Source organism: Brassica rapa, chromosome A04, assembly GCF_000309985.2.
Source record: "Brassica rapa cultivar Chiifu-401-42 chromosome A04, CAAS_Brap_v3.01, whole genome shotgun sequence".
Taxonomy (NCBI): domain Eukaryota; kingdom Viridiplantae; phylum Streptophyta; class Magnoliopsida; order Brassicales; family Brassicaceae; genus Brassica; species Brassica rapa.
Window position 1 is genome coordinate 756,419 of NC_024798.2, and position 14,547 is coordinate 770,965.

Here is a 14,547-nt window from a genome sequence, read left to right on the forward strand (position 1 = left end):
CTAAAAATGTAATAAAAACATGTAAATTATATTTTGTATTCTATAATAAATGAAGTTGAATTATTTGAAAAAGACAATAAATAAAGTGATTTAAATTAGTTAAAAAGAAATGAAGAAAATGTAAGAAATGACTTAAAAATAGGTAAGAATTGTTTTGTCTTCTGTTAATAGAATTAGATGTGTTACTTAATTTTTTTTTTTTGCAGCAAACGGTTATTATATTACTCAAGTTTGAGGTGGTTTGGGTAGCCAGACCGAAATAAACAACCAATAAAATATAGAGATTTATGAAAAGAACGTGAATTCTTAGTTAACAAATCTGCAATCTTATTTTGCGTCCTTGGTAAATAGCTGATTTTGAAGTTCGAAAAACATAACTGAAAGGTTTGAATGATTTCCAGCTCAAAGATGTGTTACTTAATAGTTATAAGATTTACACCAACTTAAATGTTTATATACTTTATTCCTTAATTTGCTAAATTGGTGATATTGGCAACCGCAAAACTTTAACCGGATATTAGTATATGATAGACACAAGAAAATCTGTAACTACATATGAATATTATCGATATGTGCTAGATCATTAATTAGTAAAATATTGGCACCCACAAAACTTCATATATATATATATATATATTCATAAAAATACAGATGAGAATGATGAGATTAAAATAATATAGTTATACAAAATACACACTGAAATATGCATCTGTTGAACTACGTCTTTATTATGTCATAGAAATATTTATATTGTAAATGCAAGCTTGATATAATTGTAGGTTAGGAAGTTTTTTTTTGTTAACCTGTAGGTTTGGAAGATAGTTGTGAATAGTAGGATAAAAGGGAGAGGGAATCGTGGTCTGGTTAAATGAGAAAATTACACAATTTTCTCAATTAAATGAATAATGGCAGGTTATTTTAAATAATTCAAATAATTAAAGGTAGAATCTTACTTTAGTTTTAATAGATTAGATTTGTAAAAAATAATAATAACATTGATAGTATTTATGCTTTCAATTCAGTGTAGAGATTAGAAGGTATTTTCTCAAAAAAAAATAAAAATCAGTGTCGAGATAGACAATTGAAGACGATAGGTTAAAATGGGTCAAGTGGCATTTATTATTTGGGTGATGATTGAAAACATGACTATTACAAAACATCATCTTCTTGTATCATGTCTCCTCTAGATTTGATTTACTAGGAAATCTAGCTACTTTTCTAATAGACCAGTCAATCAGTAACAACAAAGCAATTTGAGTTAGCTTAGATGTCGTAGACTCAGCCCACATGGAATATACGTGCACAACACACTAGTAATATGTCAAATGTATAGGCTTAAAATTTTATTTATAAAATGTTGACAGCATCTCTAGAATCTATTACAAACATGGTTACACAAAAACCTCCCATAACATTGACTGCACAGTTAGGAGTTCCTCATTACAAGAAATTGAATGTGTCTCCCATAAAGTTAAAGATATTAATATTAGAAATTTACATTTAAAAAAAATAGTTGGACTAATCTATATAATATTATAGTCATTTTATTATGTATCGCGTTTACGTTAATTTTCAAAAGGGTTGATTAAAATGATACTCTTAATGATTATTATGTATCTTTTTGTCATTATTTTACTTTTCAAATTATTATTTAGGTTATTTTTTCTTTTTATTTGTCAAATAACTTATCTAATAAGGAAAATTTATAAAATTTTAAAACAAAATAGTGTAATTCATAAAAAATTTCACAAAATAATCTTGATTTTAAAGTAAAGAAAATATCTTCCATTAAAAGATAATGTTTTCTTTTTCTTTTTTTTTTTTATTTAATTTTACTATTTTATAATTCCCCAAATAGAATATATAATAAAGATAACATTTATAAATTTTAAAAAATATATATATATATATATATATATATAATGTGATTTCATAAAATAATATATACTAAATTATACATAATCTTACTAAAATATATTTACAAATATTAGATTAAATCAAAGTAAACGCAAATAAAAAAATTAATCAAAATTTTATTCTATAGAACTAGGCATGGGCATTTCAAATATCGGATCGGTTCGGTCCGGGTATTTTGGGTATCAGGTAGTTAGGGTAGGAGGCTAGAGAACCTATTTACTACCTGACCTATTCTCGTTTTGGTTCTTTCGGTTTGGTTCGGTTCAAATAATTCGGGTTTGGTTTGGTCCAGATAGTCAAACTAGGAACCGGAAAAAAAAATTTGGTTTTCATTTGGTTCCAGTTCAGTTGTTTCGGGTAGTTTGGATATTTCGGATAAAATATCGGTTACCTGGGGTAAAATATCGAATAATTATGATGATTCAAATAAAAAATTTGGACATTTGAAATTATTTTGGATAATACTATTAAGATACTTTTGGAAACTTTATAATAATTAGTTTTCTTCAAAAAAAAATTTAGTACTTTTAATAGATTTTTAAATTATAAATATATATTTTATTATGTTATATGTATACATAGTTAATATTTGGGTACCCGTTCGGTTCTCGGTTCGGTTTGGTTATTTTGGATATAAAAATATAGGAACCATTGAGGTATTTGTGGGTTTCGATCCGGTTCCGGTTTCAGATATTTTGGTTTGGTTCCGGTTCGATTCTTCAGTTCTTGTTTTTGCCCAGGCCTATATAGAACAAAATATTATAGTTGAACAAGTTCATGCACTCTAGCTTATCCATGTACATCATTAAAGACAACAATAACTATAGACTTGCGTTGAAGTTTAGTTCGGTGTTTCTTCAAGCAGTATTCATTCAAGTTCAAAACTGTGAGCATATTCAAACCCATAGTAGTTTTGCTCATAAGAGCTTATTAACACAAAAGATAAATAGCTCAAATGAGCTTTATTATGAAAATGAAAGTGAAGAAGCGGAAGAGATTGAGTTTGTCACCAAGAAAAGAAAGATTGGTGAAACAATATTGATTTTCCAAAGTTCAGGTTTTGATTACATAGCATGAATATTTATATGGAAACTCATGAGGTAAACCCTAACTATATAGGCTAATGGGCTTTTCACAAGATACAAAATGGGTTTCATTTGGATCCTCTAATATAAACAAGCTACTGATCGGCTTGCTATAAAAAAATAAGATTTCCCCTTTTAGTTATTTGTTGCTGTATCTTTGAGACTCACGCTGGTGCTTTCAAGTCAGTAACTTCCTTCTCAATCCGAATAACATACCAAATCAATGAAAAGGAATTTAGTTAGGTGTTGAGAATACAACAGATGAAACATATGGTATTGTAAAAAAAAGTTAAATCAAGAATAATTGTTAATTAACCTTTGTATCTATCAAGGTTCCTGTAATGTTATGTAGCAGTAAGATATGATCAATATATAAAGGAAACCAAAAAATTAACAATAGAGAAAGGTGAACCTCATTGATGTCCGGAGCCATGTTCTTGAGTGTATCCAATCGTTGATCCATTTGTTTGGTTTTGGTTCTATTTTTCCATTTGTTCGGTTTAGTGCAGATTGGACACTCATTTTCTCCCAACAATGTTCTAAATATAATTATTATATATTACCAGCAAAATCTCAATTGACTAGATTTTACCAGCATAAAATCTCTATTTGAGCCAGAAAATGCTTTTAATGCGAAATATCAATACTATTAAATGGGAATAAATCTTAAAAAATATACCTATAAAAGTTGTTGGACCTGATATAAACGTAATGGGTCCACATATGTTTGGGTATTTATGATCCTAAAAAAAATCAAAATATCTAAAAAATCTGAAAAATATTCGAAACTCCAAACAAATATCCAAAAATTCAAATATCTAAAAATTCAAAATCTTATTCAAAATCTGACACGATGAACTGAAGAAACCCACTTTTTTTTAATTTGAAAATTTACCTGAAATCAAAAACTATAATCGTAAACCAAAAACTCAAAAAAAATATCCATAATACCAGAAACATATTCGAAATATCCAAATATACCTAATAAACACAACATATTTATGATCGGGTATAGGGTAGGATCCGGACTCAAACAAAGATCTGCAGGTCCAAAAAAAAACCAATAAGTTCTCTTCTCTCGACCTGAACTAAACCTATATTTTCGGGTCGGTTCGGTTTGTTTTTTTTAAAATCCGTATATAATTCTCATGCCTAAAAGAAACTTACGTAAAAGTGTACATAGAAAATCTCAAATAAACTAAGTGTCCGAATGGAGGAGCGGGACAAGTGCAGATCTCATGCACATGCAGTTCTCCCGCACTGCATTCACCATTCACCCTTTTCTGTTTGCAAAAGCAGTTCAAGCGGGAGATCTGCATGCAATTCAATATTTTTTGTCTTTTTATGGAAAAAATAGAAAAAGGAGGAGATCTGCATGCAGATTTCACCCGCCAACATTTGGTGGTGTTGATATACTTTTTTTTTGGGTCAATAAATAACTTTGTTACAACACATAACTTTAAAAATATATTTATCTAGTTTTATGAATACAATATTTTTATTTTATTTTATTTACTACTTTAACAATTTAAAATTATCATTCTCTACTTATTATTTTTGTCATTTAATTTTTAATTTTTATAAATAAAAAAATAAAAGAAGTATAAGTATCTTATTAAACATTTACATGCATTTCAGTCGATGCTATAACATCTAAGATATTTGTTTAGATATTTAAGTGTCATTTTTATTGTTCTAATATATGATCTATAGTTTTGAACTGATTTTGTCATTCATAAATTATAATAAATTATTTGATCTGGTTCTCTCCTACATGATCCGCTTGATCAGCACTTGTCCCGCTTGACCTGCACTTGTCCTGCTTGATCTGGATGATCTGTTTGATCTGTCGTGTTTGAACTGCTTTTACCATTCGAAACCTTAGACTTTGTATTATAATATGATTCAAAAATCTGCGCTTTCCAAACGGGTCAAAATCTAGGTAACATAATTATTCTTCCAATATCGAACCTCAATTTTAAACAACCATTTATTTATGACATTTTTATTTTGGTGGGCCGTGTCACAATCTTTTGCTCCCAAGATGAAGATCTTATAGTAAAAAGACTTTCTTCATCAACTCAAACCAAAACCATATCAGTCCACTGAAACTCGCTTCATTGCTTCTACTTCTTTCCTTAGCTCATCAAACAGAATAGACGACATATATATCTCTCCAAAGCTCGCATGAACCGTCTGTACTAGGTGATAGACCGCGGTCCACGGATCAGTACATGGAGCCGAACCAGCATGAAGATCAGGACGTTCTGAAGTTTTCAACCGAGGTTTATGATTTTCACCATACTGGCCAGACTGACCGGACTGTCCCAAATGCATCTGGATGGGAGCTTTGGCTGGAACCATGGCCAGATGATCGATTTCACTGTACTAGACTTTGTCTTCACCGTCCTGTTTTCCATTTGATGAAGAACAGTCGAGACGGAATCGCATTCGGACGCACCAATCCTGAGATAGGTCATCGCTACTCAATTCTGGACTGTACCGTACGTACTGCCCGCACGACCGGATTGGAACTTCTTCAAAACTCACGACCAGACGATCGAATCCCTCGTACTGAATCTCGGCTTTCCTGACCTGTTTTGCATTCTAAGAAGAATGGTCGTGGCAGATTTCAATTTGATCGAATGGATTTCAAGTTAGGCCGTGCAACTTCATTTCCGGCTAGTTTGGACTGTCCTGATCGCGTACTGGCCCTGTCAGTGAATCTGGACAATAGAATTTGAAGGGTTCACTTGCAGTCAATGTTAATTTTCGTGCCTTGACCAGATCTGGTTAATTTTATCATTTTCTATGTTTAGATTTCCCACATTTTTCTTTAAGTCTTTTGACTATAACTTCTATATAATGTAACCATCAGATCTGAATAAGATAATTTTCGTTTTGCTTTCATTCTTTTGAGTTTTTACTCTCTTTATTCTTTGTTAGAACATTTCTTAGTTTCTTGGTGAGGTTATCTCCAAGTTTCGATCCTTCTTTTGTTGGACCGGTGCGTCACATCCGGCAACGATCGAAGTCTGGTAGTATCATTGGGTCATCCGCAACTCTTTGTGTCACCGTTCATACCATCAGTTCTCTTTCCTTACGGATCGAGTTCATATCTTTCCAATCCGGTTGAGTGTTCGTTCCTTAGGGTTCTTCACTAGGCCTGGGACTTTTATCCGATATCTGGATTCGATCTGGATCCGATCTGAAAATCCGGAGGAATCGAATCCGGATCCGGATAGTAAAATGTTGGATCCGTCAAAGCCAGATCCGGATTCGGATATATTGACTTTTTGGTCCGGATATCCGAATACGTAAGTTTTATTAATAACTATTTCAAAAATAGTAATATATATATATATATATATATATATATATATATATATATATATATATATATATATATATATATATAAACTAATTTTATTTAATATATTTTCATTTTTATAATAGTATATATAAATTTTATGTAAATATTGTAATATTATACATAGAAATAATTAAAAACATTATATATATATTTTTATTTTAAATTATTGTTAATATTTTATATATATTAATATTATTATATTTATTTATTTTAAGGATCTAGATCCAAATCCGGATGTCCGCCGGATATTACAATTTTTAGAAGGATATCCGACACCCGGATATCCGAGAATCCCGGATCCGGATAAGGATAGTAAAATTATGGATCCGTCGGATAAATATCCAATTCAGATACCTTAAAATTGTCCGGATACCCGATCCGTCTCAGGCCTAGTCTATACCACATTAACACAATACAAGTTCACACGTTCGATTAAACCATAACACAGATCATAACCAAACTCAAGAACAGTAGTTTTTATGTCTCCTCTCTTACCACAATGAGTTTCCCTTTGTTCTCTGGCATTTTCGCCAGTCTAATTGCTGCCACAGTGTTAGCACCAGATGATATCCCAACCTACAGGTTAGGGTTCAGCACCAGAAATAAACAAACAAACCATTTAATCATTTATCTCATTAATCTTTCAAAGAAAATGCGCCTATTCATCTCAGATTTGGGAGTCATTGATGAAAGGTATATTGCTAAACAAATATACTGTCAGCTAGGAAGGGATTATGAGAATATTGAGAGACACTTCGATGGGGAAAATGAAGCTGTTCATTATTAGGTATGTGTTTCAAACTGCGGTTTATATGATATGGAGAGAAAGGAACAGAAGAAGGCATGGAGAAGATGCTTCCCTAATTGATTTGCTGATAAAACTGATCGATAAGAATATGAGAAACAAACTTACTCTTGTGCAAAGGAAAGGAGATAGGAAGATTGGTATAGGAATGGCCTACTGGTTTGAAACTAGATAGGTAAGGATATGAAGCAAGTTGCTATTACATACTTGAAACTGTGATTGGATAAGTAGATAGAAACGAGTTGGTCTGAAGACACAAAAGATGTAAAAGGTCTTTCTTTTTGAATTTAAATTTTTACATTTTAATTCAAAAAAAAAAAAAAACTCACCATGAGACCTTCTTTCAATGCCAATTCTCTAGCCATATTTATAGCATCCTCACTACTAACCTGCAAGTATACTCAAAACATAGGCGTATACAACGTTGTAACCCCTCATCAGTTTTTATATCTTACTCTATATGATCTACATGACTTACACTAATTTTATATGATTAATTTTTGTAAAGAAGGTTTTTGATTTGAATATATTTTACTTTTCCTTCAAGAAAATAAGTTGATAGAATACGAAAATGATGGAAGCTCTAAGCATTATACATTACCTCAAGAACACTTTCCATGACATCCATATTCAAGATATCTGGTTTAAATCCAACCCCATTACCTGTGATTGCATGTGGACCTAACCCCAATTTCAAAACTCTAACCATAAAAAAAAAAAAAATCTCACTTCTTGTTGGACAAACATTGATGACCGACGTCCGTAATTTCATGGAATTATCACCAGTTCTAGCCAAGGCTGCTCAAGACAACCGAGTGTACAAAATTGATTTTTTGACAATCCATTTGGATCACTAAACAGCTACAACGACCTAATGAAAAGATCGATTTCATGCCGGTAATACCAAAGCTCACTATGTCAAGAGCATTATAAAGTATTTCAATAAAAACAACACGACTTAGGGGCTCATCATCTCCAGACTCCAAACAGTCCCAGAAGGTTTGGATATCAGTGATATTTACCTATATTGCATTATCATGTTATGCAATGGTGAAATGGCTATCGGAAATACATACTTGGACAAACTTGGATTGGAAGAAACAAAAACCACATGAGATCAATGTTGAAAACACACCAAAAATTAATTGCACGTGTATTTTAACTACTGTGTTACCTAACAACGCTCACTACAATAGAAGCGATAATAACATGCCATCCCAACAACATAAGAATAGATATGAACAAAGCTACTACTATAAGCAAATGAATTTATTTATTTTCATATGAAGCCCACTCATCCAGTATTCCCGTTCTTATATTTGTTCGCCTAGCTATTACTTATTCCGTTTACGTTTTGAAATAATACATATACTATCTGTCTGGTTCCAAAAAAATACACACTTCGCATTTATTGATAAAATAACATTCCGCCACATGCATGATAGAATTCCAAACTATAAATAAATTATTGATCTTCAAGAACGTCGCGATTTTCCTATCAACAACTTTGGATTAATTACAAAAGCATTACAATATTCTGAATCTCGAAACCGTCTTTTTTTTCTCACAAATTTCATTAATTCAAATTTAAGGTGCTACGACGATTTCATCCGGAGATGTGCTCGACGATAAAATGAACAACAATAACATGAAAACAATAAAACAGAAGATATAAGTATTAAAGGGAGAGACTAGCTCGAAAACGTATCAAAAGGACTAATGACATTAAGCTTTATATTAACTTAAAAAAACGAAAACAATAAAAACTGAATCTTATTCCAGTCCTTATAATTGATAATCAACAGTTATTTACTTCTTCTATTTCAAAATAAGTAATGTTTGAGGTTTTTGCACAACCATTAATGAATTATTAATTTTTAGTTTATCTCGGTTTGTATAAAAACAACATTAACTATAACTAAGTGATATCACTTAATCAAAAAAATTAAATATATCTAAAATATTACTTAAAAGTGATTTTTTTATTCTAAAACATCGCTTAAAGTGAAAAGAAAGAAGTATAACATTTTACTGTGCATGTATTTTATAGTATTTGGAAGATAGAGGAGACATTCAATTCAATGTAGCGATAGATAATTGAAGAGGATAGGTTAAAATGGGTCAAGTGGCATTTACTATTTGGGTAATGATTGAAAACATGACTATTACAGATCGTCATCATCATCTTGTATCATGTCTGCTCTAGATTTGATTTACCAGAGAATCTAGCTAGTTTTTCTACGAGACCTATCAATCAGTAACAACAAAGCAATTTGAGTTAGCTTAGATGGTCGTAGACTCAGCCCACATATGGAATATCCGAATATACATGCACAAGAAACTAGTGATATGGCAAATGTATTGGCTTAAAATTTTATTTATAAATTTATAAGATGTTGACAACATCTTTGGACTCGAGTATAAACATGGTTGTACAGGAACCTCCGAAAACATTGACTGCACAGTTAGAACCCGGAGCATAGTGGTTGGCTCCACCTCGAAGTCTTATTAAAATGTTTTGTTTGAAGAAGTCGTAATAAAATGTATTGCTGGCACCGAGTTGTATTCTTTTTCTTGAAGCTCATGCACTGGGATTTTGTAATTTCTTCTCTTATTCAATTAGGCTACACGAGAACAAGCACATGCACTCTATCTAGCTTACCCCCTCCCCCCACACACACATATCATTAAAGTCTGCTATAGCTATAGACTTGCGTTGAAGTTTAGTTCGGTGCTGATCGGCTTGTTATGCAAAGGATTTTCCCTTTTAGTTATCTGTTGCCGTGTCCTTGAGCCTCTCCCTCACATTGGTGCTTTTCAAGTCAGTAGCTGCCTTGACAATCTGAATGATATACTAAATTAATGAGAAGAAATCTAGTACATGTCGAGAATACATGGTATTTTAAAAGAAAAGTTAAATCAAGAAAAATGTTAATTAACCTTTATATCTATCTAGTTCCTGTAATGTATGTAGCAGTAAGAGAATCACTACGATGTGATCAATTTATAGAGGGAAGTGAAACCCAACAACAGAGAAAGGTGAAGTTCATTGCTGTGTGTACAAATCCTTGATCCATTTGTTTCGTTTTGGTCTCCCAAAACTATTCTATTTATATGGATTACCAGCAAAATTTAAATTCATAAAAGAGCCAGAAAATGCTTTTATTTTTAATAGGAATAGGCATTTTGGTTTAAATTCAGGTTTGGTTTGAGTTCAATTCGGCTTGGTGTAGAGCTTAAAAATCTTTAACCAGTTAACCAAAATTAGTTCGTGTTCAGTTAAGTTTGGCTTTAGTTCTATTTTAGTATTTTTGTTTTTCTTCAGTTCAATTTGTTTGTCTAAGTTCAATTTGGTTTTGTTTGTGTTTGTTCAGTTTAATTAAATTGATTTTTTTTTTAAAAAGTTTGTTCTAATTCGATTACAAAAATATATTTTTATAAAAACATAAAACAAATTATCATATCTAATTTGATTACAAAATATATTTTTATAAAAACATAAAACAAATTATCATTTGAAAATAAATCAATATTTTCTTTATTATTTCGTATTTAAATGTAAAATCAAACTTTACCAGCAAAATCTCAATTGACTAGATTTTATCAGCATAAAAATCTCTATTTGAGCCACAAAATGCTTTTATTATTTCCAATATGAAACATTAATAAAATTATTCTTCCAATATCTAACATTAACATAAAACAACCATTTATTTATGACATTTTTATTTTGCTGGGCGGTGTCACAATCTTTTGCTCCCAAGATGAAGATCTTTTAGTAAAGAATCTTTCTTCATCAACTCAAACCAAAACCAAATCAATCCACTGAAACTGGCTTCATCGCTTCTGCTTCTTTCCTCAGCTCATCAAACAGAACAGACGACAGATATCTTTCTCCAAAGCTCGCATGAATCGTCTGTTCAACATAAACAGAATGCAAGTTTCCAACGTCCGGTTAAACCATAGCACCGATAATAAAAAAACTCAAGTGAGGTTTTGTTTCTCTGTCTTACCACAATGAGTTTGCCTTTGTTCTCTGGCATTTTCGCCAGTCTAATGGCTGCCACAGTGTTAGCCCCAGAGGATATCCCAACCTACAAGTTATGGCTTGTTTAATAAAGAAAAAAGAATTATCTAATTATTCTCCCAAAAAAGAAGAAAAAAACTCACCATGAGACCTTCTTTCAATGCCAATTCTCTAGCCATCTTGATAGCATCCTCACTACTAACCTGCATGTATACTCAAAAGATAAGCTTTTACAAGTTGATAGAATGCAAAAAAAAAAAGGAAGTACATTACCTCAAGAACGCTCTCCATAACATCCATATCCAAGATATCCGGTTTAAATCCAACCCCATTGCCTGTGATAGCATGTGGACCTAACCCCCAAGTTCAAAACTCTAACCATCAGCAATTTTAAAAACTAGGATCTTCCACTGATTTACACCACTAAGAACAAGTAAAGAAGTAAAGATTAAATATTTGTATATTCACCTGGCTTGCCACCGTTGAGTATGTTGCTTTCAGCAGGCTCCACTCCATATATCTACCATTAGCAAGTCATTAGTGATCAAATGCAATCTATTTTTTTTCTTATTTATTTACAAGATATCTTCAGAAATTAAATTAATCACCTTGACATTTGGGTTTTTAGACTTGAGATATTGACCAACACCAGACACTGTGCCTCCACTACCAATTCCCATCACAAAGATATCAACATTCCCAAGTGTATCTTCCCAAATCTCAGGACCAGTTGTATCAAAATGAATCTACACCAATATTCCTAACATTAACTTCAGATGAAATGTGAAAATGCAAAAAAAAAATATATCAAAACTTTTTAAGTACCTGAGTGTTTGCTGGATTAGCAAACTGTTGCAACATATGAGCATCAGGAGTACTCTCAAGGAGGTCATAAGCTTTCTTAACGGTTCCACCCATGCCTTTGGCTGGATCAGTGAGGACAAGCTCAGCACCAAAGGATCTCATAGTTACTCTCCTCTCCAAGCTGGTGTAAGAAGGCATTGTCATTATAATCTTGTACCCTTTCAAAGCCGCTATGAAAGCCATACTTATTCCCATATTTCCTGAAGTTGGCTCAATCAATGTTGTCTGATAAAACATAAACATCACCTCGATGAGTTAATTCACCATTAAATTTGAGATTAAGTATGTAAACAATAAGTTGATTACTTTTCCAGGAGTGATAAGGTTTTTCTTCTCTGCATCTGCAACCATGGCTAAAGCTGGTCTATAGACAACAAAGGTACAAAACTAAACAAAGTCAACGCTTTAGTACTTATGAGGTCCTAAGATTATGAGTTCACAGTCACCTACTCACCTGTCTTTGACGCTGCAAGTAGGCTGGAAATGTTCTTGTTTGGCTGCAATATAAGCTTCACATCCTTCAGTGACTCTGTTGAGAAACACGAGAGGAGTTCTTCCAATGAGCTACAACACATTAAAAGATTTGTTCAGACAACATCGAAAGAAGATGATCAGATTTTCAAGATCTTCTTTAAAAATTAAATAATTAAAAAAAATTATTTTATTTTACCAGAGAGGCATCGCGTTTGGCTTGAGTGGAGGGGAAATCTTTGGGAAGGTTTCTGAGTCTGTCAGCGAAAGAAGAAGGTGCATCGGTGGAGAAGAGCTTCCTCGTGCTTTGGCTGATGCGGGGGATCGTCTCTGTCTTCAGCAACCTCCTCCAGACAGTAGCCATTGGTGATTAAACAGAGCAAAAACCGAAGTTCGAAGAGAGAGAGAGAGAAAGCACAAGGAACTGAGAGAGAGCAGAGTTGGAGAGCAAACAGTCATATAAATGGCTCTGAGCCCGATGGAAAAGACAAATGCATTGTATTATCTTACTTAGTGGTTTTTTTTTTTTTCGTCAACACTTTAGTGGTTAAGTGTATAGTGCTTGTAATTATCAAAAAAAGAAGAGTGTATAAATGGTAGGTAATTATATATATATATATATATATCATTCTTTTTGGTGTAATTATAAATATACATCGATAATTATAGCTGAACTTAGAGTAACAAAAAGTAGAAAAAATGAGAGTAAAAGTTGTAGAGTAAAAAAGTAATAAAAGTACAATTAAAAAATGGAAACCAGCGCAACACTTTTCCCTCACCAAAACTGTAAGGAACAAAATAAATGATTTTACCTTTGAATGTACAGTAATTAGAGTAAAATCAATAAAATATTTTTTCACCTGATTGGGATAGTTTTTAGTGAAAATGAGAGTAATTATGTTTTCAGCTGAAAAGTTCTCGCTGGAAGTGCCAAACAATCGCACTCATCATTCGTAAAAGGTTATATATCATTGTTATTGCTCTATAACTTTTACACACCTATATATATAAGATATGATCTATATATAAAATATGATCTTAGTAAAGAGATGATATATATTTTTTTAAAGGTAGTAAAGATATGATAGTAAAGAGATGATATTAAAGAAATAATCCGTTGAACCACGATTAACTTTAGTCAACAGATTCTCTAGTTTTTAATATCATTCACGACGTAGACTGTTATAATATTGATCCTCTGTATTTAGAACTTTGTTCTGGTCCACTACTCCACTTTCACAGAAAAGGAGATCTCATCTGTTGAATGCTATCATGTTTTTACCGCTTTATCTAACTCTTACCAACCTTTTATGACACTTGCTATTTTTAACATAAGCAATGATATTTTTACACAAAATAAAACATAACCGACGATGCCAAGTAAATGTAAAAAGTAATAATTTAATAATCCAAGTAAGTGAATGGTTCTTGTCAGAAGAGTTCTAATCAAAGTCGTCATCTTTCACTGAGTGGAACGATGCTACTCCTTTCAGTTGTTTAACAGTCAATTGTTTACGTCTCTTTCTTGCAAATTTTAACTTCTTTTCTTAAATTAATTTATTATTAAAGAATCTTCGTGCTTTGTTGAAAAGCATGTGACAATTGGGAGCATTTTCCAAGGTGAAGTTAGGTGCACTACCACGTTTTAAAACACTCTTTCCATTTCACAATAAATGTAGTTTTCAGACTATTTTGTAGACATATTACAAAAACTAATACTACTCTTTATGTTCCTAACAGATCTATGTTTTTGAAAAATATTTTGTTTCAAAAAAATGTATTTCCTCTGTTCCTAAAAGATTCATGTTATAGTTTTTTCATACTTATTAAGAAAACATATAAAATTATATTTTCCAATACATTATTATTTTTAATTAACTATTCCTAATAACTTTTAACCAATAATATTTTATTAAACACAATTGTATTTTTTGAAAAGTACAATTTTTTATTAATTAATGTATTAAAAATGTAAAAAATGTAGCTTTTTGAAACAATTTTTTTT

At 31.7% G+C, this 14,547-nt stretch overlaps 1 protein-coding gene across 3 annotated transcripts; it reads right to left on the reverse strand.

Annotated features, from left to right (window-relative positions):
- Positions 1 to 4,558: 4,558 nt before the first annotated feature.
- LOC103862824 (bifunctional L-3-cyanoalanine synthase/cysteine synthase C1, mitochondrial) lies at positions 4,559 to 13,031 on the reverse strand. 3 transcript variants are annotated; one of them, XM_033290823.1, is made up of 10 exons: positions 12,742 to 12,990; positions 12,526 to 12,635; positions 12,378 to 12,435; positions 12,033 to 12,296; positions 11,816 to 11,953; positions 11,676 to 11,727; positions 11,481 to 11,560; positions 7,510 to 7,569; positions 6,871 to 6,951; positions 4,559 to 5,198 (listed from the first exon to the last, which is right to left on the reverse strand). In XM_033290823.1, exons 1-10 carry the CDS (start codon positions 12,904 to 12,906, stop codon positions 5,100 to 5,102), a joined length of 1,107 nt encoding a protein of 368 aa, XP_033146714.1. In that variant the 5' UTR covers positions 12,907 to 12,990; the 3' UTR covers positions 4,559 to 5,099. The 3 variants fall into 3 exon arrangements, with proteins under 3 accessions (XP_033146714.1, XP_033146713.1, XP_009138771.1); XM_033290822.1 differs by lacking the exon at positions 7,510 to 7,569 and adding an exon at positions 11,351 to 11,410; XM_009140523.3 differs by lacking the exons at positions 4,559 to 5,198; positions 6,871 to 6,951; positions 7,510 to 7,569 and adding exons at positions 10,802 to 11,096; positions 11,194 to 11,274; positions 11,351 to 11,410 and having other exon boundaries at positions 12,742 to 13,031.
- Between the last annotated feature and the right edge of the window lie 1,516 nt (positions 13,032 to 14,547).